Source organism: Suncus etruscus, chromosome 9, assembly GCF_024139225.1.
Source record: "Suncus etruscus isolate mSunEtr1 chromosome 9, mSunEtr1.pri.cur, whole genome shotgun sequence".
Lineage (NCBI taxonomy): Eukaryota > Metazoa > Chordata > Mammalia > Eulipotyphla > Soricidae > Suncus > Suncus etruscus.
In genome coordinates this window covers 102,365,630-102,380,236 of record NC_064856.1, presented here as the reverse complement: position 1 = coordinate 102,380,236, position 14,607 = coordinate 102,365,630, and the positions used below count along the sequence as shown (strand labels likewise).

Sequence of the window (14,607 nt, the reverse complement as noted above, 5' to 3'; positions counted from 1 at the left end):
AAATAATTTCCGCTGAATCACTTTAACATGAGCTAAATGGCTCAACAAACAGGAAATGTAAATACAGAAACAGTAATTGTAAAAAAGAACTGGCTTTTTTTTTTCAGTTTAGTTCCTTTCTACTAAAAGCAGAAAACAATGTTATATTTAAATGTATGAAAAAAAAAAACTTGTCAAGCAAGAATTCTATATCTGGCAAACTATTTTCTAAACATCAAGAGGAAATTGAGACATTCCTTGATAAACAAAAGCAGACCTGCTCAAAAAAAGACTATTCCAGGCTTAAAAAAAGGATACTAAATTTAGTAACAAAGTCATGAGGAAATAGTGTTTCCTAAAGTCTCTTTTTCACCTCATCTGACTTAAGACTAAAGTATAAGGCAGTGATTTAAAAAATCTATGTCAAGAGCCACACAAGGTACAAAGACAAGTTCTAGTTCCTCCACCTCCACTCTGAACTATAGTTCATGCCTCAATTTCTCTTTCCTCTCACACTTTTAGTTCATATCAAGTATAAAGCAGACAGAACCTGACACTTTCCTGCAAGTTTCTCTTCTTAATCTATTTTTTTCCCTCTGCCTTTACATATTAAGTATTACCTGTCCTCACTATCTACTAATATGCTCACCATTTTCGTTTTCCCAGATCACTTTTTGGTTTCTGGGCCACATATGGCAAGTGCTCAGGGGTTACTCCTGGCTCTGCACTCAGAAATCACTCCTTGCAGGCTAGGGGACTATATGGGATGCCATATGGTCTTTCTGTCCTGGGTTGGTGGTGTGCAAGTCAAACGCCCTATCGCTGCTATCACTCCAGCCCCCAAATCACTTTTAAATGTTCCTAGCCTCTATTCAGTAATTAGATTAATTTCCGTATTTCAGGTATTTTCTTTTTTTTTTTTTCTCTTCTTGTTTTTGGGTCACACCCGGCAGCACTCGGGGTACCATATGGGATGCTGGGATTCAAACCACCTTCCTTCTACATGCAAGGCCTATCTCCATGCTATCCCACCGGCCCCATATTTCAGGTATTTTCTTACAGCAACATTTCACTTCTCAAATCTGTGTTAGTTCCTAAGGCTATCATGCAAATTAACCACAAAAGGGATCAGAGAAGCAAAGAGATTACAGGGGTCTTGCACTCAGCTGACACTGATTTGATCCTCTATACCACACAATGTTCTATGGTCTCTCAGTGTAGCACTGGAGGCCTCTGGAGACTGCTGGTTGCTGTCCTGGAATCTCCTGGGCAATGCTCACCACTGTAGGCCCAAGATGCACTGTGTTCTTGAGTCCCCACATTGAACTGCTGGCTGGGAAAGCACCAGCCCTCTGCTGCCCCCCCCCCAGACTGATTGGGAGCACCCCCTAATTACCACAAAGACTTACTTACAAAATACCTCACATTCACTGTACTTCACGTTCTTAAAGGGAGAAGGAGCAGTGAGCCATACATAGTAAGAGGCTCTTTCAAACTCAGGCAAAGTTAAGTTAGAAATTAAAGGCCTTTAGGCTTTTGGAATATTGAACCCACCATGACATCATAAAATGCCTGGGCTAGAATATCAAAGAGAAGAAATAACAAATTGTTTTATTTCTAAGAAACATTTTAGTTTACTGGGCCACACTGATAGGTTGAACAGCTACTCCCAGCTTAGTGCTCAGAAGGACTAGGCAGTGCCCGAGACCAAATCTATGCTTCCTGCCTGCGTTGTATCCCAGATTGCTAAATTTTCTCTAGTTCCCATAACTTTTTTTTTTTTTTTTTGGTTTTTGGGTCACACCCGGCAGTGCTCAGAGGTTTCTCCTGGCTCTATGCTCAGAAATCACTCTGGCAGGCTCAGAGGGGACCATATGGGATGTCGGGATTTGAACCACAGTCCTTCAGCAAGCAAGGCTAATGCCTTACCTCTATGCTATTTCTCCGGCCCCTAGTTCCCATAACTTTTGAGATGTCTTGGTATACAGTAAGTTAACTAATGTAAGAATCAGGGGAGAATCACAGGAAAGAAAACAGTTTAGAAATTCTCCGAAGTGGTTACAATCAGCCAGTAAGAAGCTAAAAGTTGTTTAACCAGATAAAGGAAATCAGGTTTAATGAGGTAAAAGAGTGAACCTGCAGCCTCTTCAAGGGAATTAACTGCACTAAAGCTCGAGGATATTGAATCAGCCTGGCCACTTTTAATTCAGAAGTGCGTAAGCCTTCTTGGACTTAAAGGGCCAGAAAGCATTACGTTAGAGTTAATTCCTTTCAGAGATTCTTGCATATGTAATGTCCTTACAAAAACATATTTCTAGAGAACTGGGTTCATATTGTTCCTCCTTTAGGATCCTTCTGAATTTTCCTTTACTAGGGCACTTTACTTCAACAGTCAGATAGTTTTGCATGTTGGGTGTTTATTGGTTTGTAGGCTACACCCAATAGTGCTCAGGGCTTACTTCTAGCTAGCTCTGCTCAGGATCACTCCTAGCCTGTCTCAGGGAACCAAATGGGATGCTGGTGATCGAAATGGTCAGCTACATTTCAAGGTAAATGCCAAACCCACTATACTATTGCTCTGCCCCCATCAAGTCTCAGGTAGTTTTTGTTTTGGGGTCACACCTGGTGATGCTCTGGGGTTACTCCTGGCTATGCATTCAGAAAATGCTCCTGGCTTGGGGGACCGTATGGGATGCTGGGGGATCAAACCGAGTTCCGTCCTAGGCCAGCTCGTGCAAGGCAGGTGCCTTACCGCTGGTGCCACTGCTAAGACTCCTAGGTCTCAGGTAGTTTTGACAGAAAAAAGAACAATCATATAAAAGAATTATTATATATACTAGAAACTTCTCAGAGTTATTAAAAAAAATCCTCCCCCCCCTTCCCTTTCCATTTAATGCTCATCTTTGGTGCTGTGATGATGGGGCAAGCTACAAACATGACTGGCCTGGGGAGTCCACTTATAGATCTTGCTAGGGCTTCTACTCCTTGCTAAGGCACAACCTGCATTTCCTAGCTGTGGAGTTTGCACATCTTGTTAGCAGGGGTGTACCATTAGAGTTAGGGAAAGTGGCCCTTTCTAGGGCACTCACACATGGCAACTGTTTGTGCAGCACCGTGGATCACAAATAGCAGAGCTCTCAGTTTAGGTCTGTTTGGCAGCACCAGGGATCTGAACTATGACTGGTTCTAAGGCAGATGCTCTAAGTCCAAACTCCTTAACATGTGTGTAGCAACTTGAATGTGTGGTCATTCTAAAATAATTTGATTTATTACTAATAACTGTTTGATTTACATTCTGACTTTTATATACCCATGTCACATTAAAATTGCTTGGCTAAAAAGACCTAAGTGGACCAACTTTAGTAAGTTTTGCTTTGGGGCCGAAGAGGTGGCATCTGCCTTGCAAGCGCTAGCCTAGGACAGACCGTGGTTCAATCCCTCAGCTTCCCATATGGTTCCCCCAAGCCAGGAGCGATTTCTGAGTGCATAGCCAGGAGTAACCCCTGAGCATCAAATGGGTGTGCCCTGCCCCCCCAAACAAAACAAAAACAAAAACAAGTCCTGCTTTATCTTAAAGCAAATAGCTCTAAACCATTTGCTATTTTCTAAGCCCCAGAAGATAATCCAAATATCTGAAATAGAAGAAAAAAAAGCCAGATCTTGGGAGACTATGTGGGATCAAAATAGGATGAACTTCATCCAAGAGTTTAGCTCATGTACTATCTCTCTCTGTGGACCCTGAACTAGAAAAATAGTTTGTTTAAAGGATACGGGCATTTCTCAAAAGGAACAAGTAATCATTTTTATACTCAGAGGAAATTAAAATATAGTTCCTGTGATGTGAATATAAAGGACTGTGAAGTAAATAGGATAAAATGCCCACCAAATTTTGATAAAAAAAATCTGAGACTGAACATTATTATAATAATAGACTCAAGTTTTCAAAACTAATCAGATTTGCCTGAGTGTGTGTATATATATGTATATATATATATATAATTTGCTGTTCTTTAAATAACAATAAAAGCCATTTTAAAATATAACCAATCTCAGCAGTATTAAGAAGCCAGGAAAAAAGAGGTTTAATAAACACCAAAACCAAAACCTAAATCAGGCCAATTTATATTATTCAATCTTTGAAGGAAACAGCAGTTAGTATATTTGAGGAGTAAGACAATCTGCCAATCTCAGCAGTATTAAGTCAGGGAAAAGAAGGCTTAAAAAGCCTTAAAATACAAAAACCCAATGCAGGCCCATTTTTGACTAACAATCACTTTGAGAAGGAAACTGCATGAGCTACAACTGTTACCATATTTGAGGATTAAGATGGGAATGCCTTTTTTGGTGGTGGTTGGGGGGGAGGGGGAGGAAGCAGTGCTGCAGGATAATTCCTGGTGGTGCTCAAGGTACAAAAACGGGGTGCTGAGAAATCATTTGGGGCCTTTAAACATCTGCAGAGTGACCTGCACAGCCTTGCCCTTCCTCCCCACCTCTCCTGACACACCAAGAAATATACTTTATTCCATGGGTATCTCCAGTCCATTAAAACTCTGAAGATTTTTAACTAGGAAACTAAGTGATCAAGGAGTTTCAAAGTTCTTCAAGAGAGATGGAAATGGAAATTGGTCATTATCTCTTCCCCTTAAAACTGGAAACTTACCAGCTGCCTTCTATTGAATGCTTTCTGGAGCCTAGATATTAAATTATTCTGCAGTAACAGAATTTGAATTCAATGCCAAGCTCCAATTCTAGATCCAGACAGAGAGCATTAGTGGATTAGAGAAATTCGCTCTATGACTGAATTACCTACAATGCATTCTTAACCTTCACAGGGCTGCGAAACATGTTTTACATGTAACATGCCAACTCTGGTCAAAGATATTCACACAGAAAAATTTCTTTAACGGGGGTTCAGAATTTCCACTGACTTCTCACAGTTCCCCTCCAGACGCTTAATATTAGCCATAAAGTAACTTTAGCTCTGATAAGGGTTTGGCCTTTGTTTGAATGAGAATTTCTCTGGCATTTGATTGCCAGCTGTCTCTACATTTTCTCCACATCATAAAATTTCTAAATGAGGGGCCAGAGAGATAGCACAGCAGTGTTTGCCTTGCAAGCAGCCGATCCAGGACATAAGGTGGTTGGGTCGAATGCCGGTGTCCCATATGGTCCCCTGCGCCTGCCAGGAGCTATTTCTGAGCAGATAGCCAGGAGTAACCCCTGAGCACCGCCGGATGTGACTCAAAAACCAAAAAAAGAAAAAAAATTTTTCTAAATGAGCTCTGAAGGAGCACAAGATCTTGGCAAACAAGCCTTATTTTCTAAGCAATAGCAGCAAACAATAAAATCTCAAACTTGCTATACCAAAGTCATGCAAGAAGTATGCCTTGTTCACTCACAATATCTCGGGTCTAATACACAAAGAAATCTAGAGAAAAAAAAATCTGGGGGCTGGAGAGAGAGCACAGTAGGTAGGCTGTCTGCCTTGTGAGCCAGCAACCTAGCTTTAATCCCTAGCACCCCCCATTGCTCTCATAGTACTTCCTGGAGTAAGTCCTGAGAAGGTGACTATGTCAACCCTAAACCTTTAGAAATCTGGACACCACATATTTACAAAGAAGCCATTAATTTAATGTTTCCTAATCAAACTTCCTAGCATACAATCCATATTTTAAACTTTACTTACATACCTACAAAGTATTCTTTTTTGTGTGTGTGTTTGTTTTTTTTTTTTTTTGGTTTTTTGGGCCACACCCAGTAACGCTCAGGGGTTACTCCTGGCTTGGGGGACCATATGGGACACCGGGGGATCGAACCTCGGTCCATCCAAGGCTAGCGCAGGCAAGGCAGGCACCTTACCTTTAGCGCCACCGCCTGGCCCACATACCTGCAAAGTATTCTTTATGAAGGAAAAAACGATTTGCTGTAGTTCTGGATAAAATACCTACCTACCGTATAATGAATTTGGCATCAAGAAATTGCCCACCCGCTGGAGGTAAGGTGCCTGCCTTGCCTGCGCTAGCCTAGGACGGACCGCGGTTCAATCCCCCGGCATCCCATATGGTCCCCCAAGAAGCCAGGAGCAACTTCTGAGCGCATAGCCAGGAGTAACCCCTGAGCGTCACAGGGTGTGGCCCAAAAACCAAAAAAAAAAAAAAAAAAAAAAAAAAAAAAAAAGAAATTGCCCACCATAAGGGCAATGTAATAGCCTATTTTGCCAGAATTGTATTTTAAAAAAATTAAGACCTTCTATAAAAAGAAAGCAGACACTAACCTCTTTCAGATAGAAGATTACATTCAATACAAACATACACAGATTTGGCTTGCTGAAATTCTTTTATAGAGAATGATCTACAAAATTGCATTTATTGAGCAGACTGAAAACTTAATACCGTGTTTTCTAAATTCATCAAACTACATTTATGCTGAGTCTCTACCAGCAAGATTGTCTTTATTTTAGTCTAATTTGTGAACTAGTTATTTAAAAAAAATTAACATAACCCGATCTTCCAATATTAAGTTTTTTTTTTTTGGTTTTTGGGCCACACCCTGTGACGCTCAGGGGTTACTCCTGGCTATGCGCTCAGTAGTTGCTCCTGGCTTCTTGGGGGACCATATGGGACGCCGGGGGATCGAACCGCGGTCCATCCTAGGCTAGCGCAGGCAAGGCAGGCACCTTACCTCCAGCGCCACCGCCCGGCCCCCCAATATTAAGTTTTAATTGTGTCAAAATGCTATTATCTAAGTTAGTTCTATAATACCACTTTACTAAGTTAAATCTTTTTTATTATTTTTTTTTATTTTTTTTTGGTTTTTGGGTCACACCTGGCATCACTCAGGGGTTACTCCTGGCTCTATGCTCAGAAATCACCCTGGCAGGCACGGGGGACCATACGGGATACCGGGATTCGAACCACCGCCTTACCTCCATGCTATCTCTCCGGCCCCAGTTAAATCATCTTTAAATAAAAAAATTTTGATCATTGGGCTGAAAATTCTACTTTTTAGCAGATATAAAATAATCAGTGTAAAAAAAAAAAAACAGTAAAAGTGTAAGTCTTACCTTTATCAGCTACTTTTTCCACACACCTGAAAGAAATGAAAAATATTTAATGAACAATCTTACACACTTTCTAAAACACAAAGATGTATCTCAGGTTCTTCAAAACCAAACCATCTGGGGTAGTACTATCCAAGAGTTTTCTGCATGGGCAGATAATCTCTATCTGCACTATACAATATGGGGGTCACATAGGCTAACTATGGGATTATAATTGAGTTGAACTTTGACTATTAACACAAACTTAAACTACTTTAAATTGCAGAAAAGTTAGGTTAAAGAAAGTCACATCAAATTTTTCCATTAGCAAGTTATAAAAAATGTTTCCCTATGGGCACAAAAGCATAATGCAGAAAAATATATTTGCAATGTAGTGTTCATTGCAGCACTATTCACAGTAGTCAAAAATAAGGAAACAACTCAAGTACCTGAGAACAGATGAGTGGATAAAGAAATTATGGTATATCTACATAAAAGAATACAACTCAACCTAAGAAAAGATGAAGGAAGCCATGCAATTTGTTGCTAAATGGATACATCTGGAGATTGTTATGCGAGCAAGGTTAGAGAGGGGAGAGAGAATGATCTCTCTGATCTGGGAAGATAAAGAAACTTTGTAGAGGAGTAACAAATGCCAAAAGGCACCAGAAACAATAAGCATGAGAACTGGTTTCTAGTGGTCGAAGGAAGAATGGCGCTTGGGGTTAGGGTGGGAAGAGGTCAGGGAAGTGGCCATTCTGGAGAAAACCATCTGAAAAGTGGTATCAGGTGCCTGCCATAAAGATAGTCTGGGAGGGAAATTGGGGACACTGGGGGAGGGAAGTGATCATTGCTGAATGGCTTGATGTTGCAACAACATATGCCTGAAACAATCATGAATAACTTTGTCACTTTGAGATTAAGTGATTCAATTAAAAAAGAAAAAGAGAAGTTCTTGTTTTACAAACGCAGTAACCAGGAGTGAAATAAAATAACACTAAAATACATCTGGCAAGAGAAGTGGCAAAAATCTCATTAGCTCAATCTAGGAGATAAGCAATAAGGTTTCATTATTCCAGACTCAATATCTCATAAATCTTTACTCTAGAGATGTTTGTCAGTGTGTACCTAACCAGTATAAAAGTCTACTCTAAAAGTCAAAATAGGGGCCAGAGAGATAGCATGGAGTAAGGTGTTTGCCTTGCATGCAAAAGGATGGTGGTTGGAATCCTGGCATCCCAAATGATACCCAAGTGTGCCAGGAGCGATTTCTAAGCAAAGAGCCAGGAGTAACCTCTGAGCGCTGCTGGGTGTGACCCAAAATCAAAAACAAAACAAAACAAAAAGTCAAAATAATATAAAGAATCTTACGTTACTAAATATTACTCCCCCAAATAACTTATTGTATAAAATAAAGTCTGTTCTCTTTAGAAATAGCTATCATCGGGGCCGTCGAGGTGGCGCTAAAGGTAAGGTGTCTGCCTTGCAAGCTCTAGACAAGGAAGGACCGCGGTTTGATCCCCCGGCGTCCCATAAGGTCCCCCCAAGCCAGGGGCAATTTCTGAGCACTTAGCCAGGAGTAACCCCTGTTTATCAAACAGGTGTGGCCCGAACCACCCCCTCCAAAAAGAAATAGCTATCATCTCCTCTTTACACCTTTATAATAACAAACATGGTATTATGATTTTAACACAAATACACTAACATCTCAATTAAATATAGAAGTTAATTGTTGATCAGCCTAACTCTAAGAAAAAAATGATTGTTCTATTTATAAATCCTATAAACTTTTCAAAAACTTCTGAAATAGTCTGAGGTTTCTACTTATATACCAACCAATACTGAAAAACCCAAAATTTCGCTCTTACGCTACTGGTCTTAGTAAAAAAAAAAAAAAAAATCAGTTCCGAATACTAATCTCTATTCATCGGAAAACAGCTACAAAGTATCATTCCCAGAAGTTTTGTAACATTTTATTTTTAGCAAGTCAACAAAACCAAAAATGGAATTCTGCACACCAGACACTAGAACTATATAGTTAATGCTTCTTTACCAGCCTTCAAATTGCAATTTATGAAGATTTTAGGATCTACGGTAACTTTTTTTTGGGGGGAGGGGGTCTTTGGGTCACACCCAGCAGGGCTCCGGGGTTATTCCGAGCTCCACGCTCCAGAAATCACCCCCGGCACCATATGGGATATGCCGGAATTCGAACCACCATCCTTCTCCATGCAAGGCAAATGCCTTACAGCTTGTGCTATCTCTCCGGCTCCAGGATTTAACTTTATGCCATTCTCCTGAGCACGAAATGGCTCAAAGAGCTGGAGAGCAGGCTTTGTACATTGAGAACAGTGTATGACCCCCCCAGTACTCAGGTCTCAGCTTCTCTTGAGCACCTCTGGAAGCAACTAGGGCACGCAGATCGGAGTAGCCACTGAAGAACGCCTAGAAAAATAAACCAGGGACGTCTTCTCAACCAACAGGAAACTCAACCCAATGCGTGTGAATGAAACAAGATAGGTTTGATTGAATAAAATTTACTTAGACATGAAAGGAGATAAAATACGTGCAAGAAACGTGTTCAAGGAAGAACAGAGACTCAAGTGTAAGCCTCAATCCGATTTTTTGGTTTCTCTATTAGTTTGCCTCCTAATTGGAAAGTTTTTGATCTAAATCTACGTACTGACCTTTAAAGCTACTGTAAACTTGGTTGCTTCTTCAAACACAAGAAACACAGGTTATGCGACTGATTACAGATAACGTTTATAGAAGAGAATGGGACTTGGAAGAGACCCGAGTACAATAAGTTTCATACTCGAAGGCGCAATCTATTGCCAGAATTGTCAAAATGTCTCCTAGTAAACAGATAAATCAAATAAATAAATAGGGCCGGGAAGGTGGCGCTAGAGGTAAGGTGTCTGCCTTGCAAGTGCTAGCTTAGGACTGGCAGCGGTTCGATCCCCTATGGTCCCCCCAAGCCAGGGGCGATTTCTGAGCGCATAGCCTACGGAGTAATCCCTGAGCGTCAAACGGGTGTGGCCCCACCACAAAAAAAAAAACAAAAACAAAAAAAAATAAATAAATCTTCTAGGAAGACCAGGGCACAATAAATTGATTCTCAAAAGCATCTTGAAATAAACTTAAAAAATTAATCACATTTCCTACTTGAGTTTATGTTTCTCTCATTCTGAAACACTATAAAAACTATATATATACAAGTCTCCACTAATCGACATACCATCCTTATACCAAAAGGTCCTTAAAACAAGTGCCTGATTTATCTTTATAAATTCTAGCTCGGCAGTTCTCAAAAAAAAAAAATGGACAGGACAGAAAGTTGTAGGACTAGTCGACAGCCTGAGAATGAATTAAGTTGCAAATGTCTGATTGAAAACACTCGTGAAGAAACTTTTAACAATCCCCTCACTTTCTCTGATTTAGGGATCCCACCCACCGGTGCTCAGTGCTCACTCCTAATAGTGCTTGGATGGAACCCAAGAGAGAAGGCCAAGGAGGCAAGTGCCTCAACCACCTTACAATACAATTAATCTCTCCAGTCTTTTAACAGTTCTTTCCAAACTGTAATTTTAAGTAATCAAGAAACAACCCCAAGATTAAGTGAAGGTAAAAGCAAACTATTATCTTTTAGGATACTGAATGAGAGAGGGACAAGAATATCTTCCTTTTTCCACAAGAGGAATTACAGAGAGAAAAGAAAATACTGAAGATATTGAATGATGTCATCATTTAACATTCGTAGTATGGAAATACATTCATAAATTAATTTGGCCCGGAGTCAGGGGAGTGGCCAGAACAAAACTAGACACTGGGTAAAACTGACCGAACTACTAAAAAAGAAATGAGATGATTTCTGTAAGTATAACTGGTTAAAAAAAGAAGTGTGGAAGAAATGTGAGGACACGAATGTGTATTGAATACTGGATTTTCTTAAATGGGCAGATAGGTTAGGTAAATAGGAAGGGAATTTTTAAAATTATAATTAGTTACAAACCATTTATAAGGTGGAAAATGTAAATTCTGGTGGGAATTATAAACAAATAGCTAAAAAGAATAGAACAGCAATTAAGGCAGTTCGCCTCCCACATTGCAAAACAAATGAACTTTCAACACTGGTAATACTGTTGGCTTCACAGACCTAGCTTTTTTCAACTCTTATCTCCTACAGAATGGGAAATGAAGGCACAAGTTAAGAAATATATCCTGAGTTTATATCCACATACTATTACCGGTCCACTTTTCCTACTTGTTCTACGATGTTTAAACTTTGTTTGCAAGTACAGTTTTATTTTTTTGTCGTACACAAGACTTTATTTCATTCGATGGATTCTCCAAATTATGCTAACACTCAAAAAATGAAAATAAAACCTTTGGGTTTTAGTCCCCTTTCTGAGAGGCTTTTAAGGGAAGCAAGCAAGCACCTCAAGCAGCAGATTCAACTCTCAACCTGGGAAGAGGCAAGCTTCAAATTGGAAGAAGTCTTCATTGAAGATGCAACTTAAACCCAATCTTGCTGCACCCCGCACTTCTTACTGAGATTCACGCCGCTAAGACTAATTATTTTTTCCTCCCACTTTGAACTTTTACGACTACAAACGATGTTCTCAGCAAGGACCCCCCCAAAAAAACTTAATTGGAACAAGGGAGTGTTTACAAACAAGTGTGCTCAGCCGTTTTTCTACGGGGTCTATTATTAACTTTATAATAATCTAGTCCCGGACTCTAGCTGGGAGTAACCCGGGAGCCGCAGCAGCAAGGCCAATCAAGCTCGGCCACTTGCGCTAACACCCGAAGAGACACCCCCCCCACCCCCTGCCCCAGAGAACCGCACTTCCTTCCGAGGAAGCTCATCCTCAAATCTCTAGAAAACCTCTTCCAGATTACCCTCCTGCTGGGAAAGAAAAGTTCCTCCAAATGAACGCTTCCCGGGCCCAATCAGCACAAAACCAAACAGCTACGTGGCAGGCAGCGTCATAGCCACCACGCCGCGTCCACTTGCGCTTCATCTAAACACCCCATATTTCAACAAAACGAGCGGGAAATTCCTTTTTTGCCCCCCCCCCCACAAAAAGTTTTGCTGGGAGGCCGGAGAGATAGATAGCATGGAGGTGTAGTGCGTCTGCCTTGCATGAAGAAGGACGGTGGTTCGAATACCATAAGGCATCCCATACATACATAGGAGGGGGGTCCCCAAGCCCGGGCCTGCCAGGAGCGAATTTCTGAGCGTGGAGCCAGGGAGGAAGGAACCCCTGAGCGCTGCCCGGTGTGACCCCAAAAACAAAACAGCGGCGATTGCCTTGCAAGCAGCCGATCCAGGACCAAAGGTGGTTGGTTTGAATCCTGGTGTCCCATAGGGTCCCCCGTGCCTGCCAGGAGCGATTTCTGAGCAGACAGCCAGGAGTAACCCCTGAGCAACGCCGGGTGTGGCCCAAAAACCAAAACAAACAAAACACAACAACAAAGTTTTGCTGGGCCGGGGTAAAAAAAAAAAACAAAACAAACAAAAACGCAAAAGCCCAAAAACTGGGGGGTGGGGGCACATCTCAGGAACCCTGCAAAAAATAAAAATAAAAAAAAAAAAAGAATTGAGTCCCAGACAGTAGAAGTGGCAGTGCAGAGAATTGAATGGCCGAGGAGCTCGGGGGTGTCCCCGGGTGGCCGGGGGGGGGGGGGCATGATGTCATTCCCGTTGGCGTGGGGCAGCGTGCGCCGGAGGGGCCGGGGAGCGGCGGACAAAGGGCGCAGGTGGGCAAAAGCAGGCGGCGATCGGAGGCGTGGGGGAGCTGCGCGAGGAGCTGGGGGGGGGGGTTTAGGTGGATGAGTGGGCGGCCCACCAAAGGGGACAGAGATTGAGAGAGCGCGGCGAGGCCAAGCCAAGCCACGCGGGCGGGCGGCCGGGCGGGCACCGGGGCCGGGTGACATCTGGCGGGCGAGCCGTCCAACTGCGGGCGGGGGAGCCGGGCGGCGCGTCACGTGACCCGCGGGGCGCTACGGAAGCCGAAGCGGCTCAGCGCGCGCGCGCAACGCGCTGCACCGCTCCGGACCGCACTGGGGGGTCTGCGTGCTCTTTCCCGTCTCCACCCTCGCGCCCCGACTCACCCGAGCCGCGGACTCTTCTTGCCGCCCTGCGCCGGCGACGGGGGCTTGCTGGCGTCGGGTGCGGGCGGCCTGGCGCTGGGGCTGCGGCTGCTCCTGCGCCGGCGGGGATACTCGGCCTTCCTGCGGCGGGAGACGGCGGCAGCGGCGGCGGCGGCGGCTGCAGCAGCGGCCCGGCTGCGATCCCGACTTCCTCTCAGCACGCGGCTGCTCGTGGTGGCCGCCGCCTCCGAGGGCTCCTCCGGAGTCGCCTTCGTTCCCTCTTCTTGCTGCTGCTGCTGCTGCTGCGGGGGTCTCGGCTCTTCCGTCTCCCCCGGCATCGGGGCTCCTCCGTCCCCCCCACGCACCACCCCCGGCGTTCGAGGCGGTGGAGGCGCCGCTGCTGCTCCTCCTCCCCGCCCCCTCCACCTCCCGGCGCGCGGCCGGCTCCCGCTTAGCCTCAGCCCTCCGAGGCTCCGAGCGAGCGAGCGGGCGGGCGAGCGCTCCCCCCGCCCCCCCCCCCACCCCGCACACCGCCTGCCAATCAAAGCCGCTGCCGGGCCGAGAAGCGGACGGTGCGCCTGCGCGGACGCACTAGCCCCGAGCGCGGGAGCCAATCGCAGGAGAGGGAGGACGCCTTAGTCCCACCTCTTACGCCACGACGTCCTCCCCCCAAGTCCCGCCTCCAACCTTTCTTGCAGCCAATCAGGAGGCAGTCCCGCCTCCACCCCTTGTTTTGGGCTAATCAACAAACAGTCCCGCCTCCGCCCTTACTTTGGGCCAATCGGGAAATAGCCCCGCCTCCACACCTGCTTTAGGCCAATCAAAAAGCAGTCCCGCCTCCACCCCCTGCTTTGGACTAATCAGAAAACAGTCCCGCCTCCACCCTGCTTTAGACCAATCAGAAAACAGTCCCGCCTCCACCCTGCTTTAGACCAATCAGAAAACAGTCCCGCCTCCAACCCTGCTTTAGACCAATCAAAAATAGTCCCGCCTCCACCCCTGCTTTGGACCAATCAGGAAACAGCGCCCAAGGAGCGCGCGAGGTTTCCTTCCTTCCTTCCTTGCCCGCGCCGCCGCGTTCTCACCGTTAAACGGCGGCGTCTCGCGACAATCCCCAAAGTGACCTTTTTTATTTTTTAACCCCTTCCTCCTTCCGGTTAGGGGCAGTGGGAGCACTTCTCTCTCCCTCCCTCCCCCCGCCTCAAGCGCACCCAGAACGGGATGCGCGCGCACCTGCCTCCCTCCGTAGCCGCTACTGCCACCTAGAAAGGGCGCTTTCTAGTTTTTTGCCTTTGGAAGCCTCAGCCTTCTGCTTCCCACTCCCGAGCCCACTTTCCTGTCTTGTGATCTTTCTGTCCTTTTACCCCAGCGTCTCCGGGTCTTGGCGGGGAGATGGGGAAAAAAAATTTTTTTGAGCTGTCGCTTCTCCTTTAAGAAAAAAAAAACACTTCGTCGGCAGCCGGATGAAAAGTCTCTGGGAAAATGGCGGCGGC

At 44.5% G+C, this 14,607-nt stretch overlaps 1 protein-coding gene across 1 annotated transcript in view; it reads right to left on the bottom strand.

The window, feature by feature from the left end:
• ZFP91 (ZFP91 zinc finger protein, atypical E3 ubiquitin ligase) overlaps positions 1-13,523 on the bottom strand; it is a 29,138-nt gene extending 15,615 nt beyond the window's left edge. The window contains exons 1-2 of the mRNA XM_049779648.1: positions 13,136-13,523; positions 7,043-7,068 (exon numbers count right to left, since the gene is read on the bottom strand). Coding sequence (XP_049635605.1) covers positions 7,043-7,068; positions 13,136-13,452 — 343 coding nt within the window. The 5' untranslated portion in view covers positions 13,453-13,523. The remainder of the gene's footprint in view (positions 1-7,042; positions 7,069-13,135) is intronic.
• Between the last annotated feature and the right edge of the window lie 1,084 nt (positions 13,524-14,607).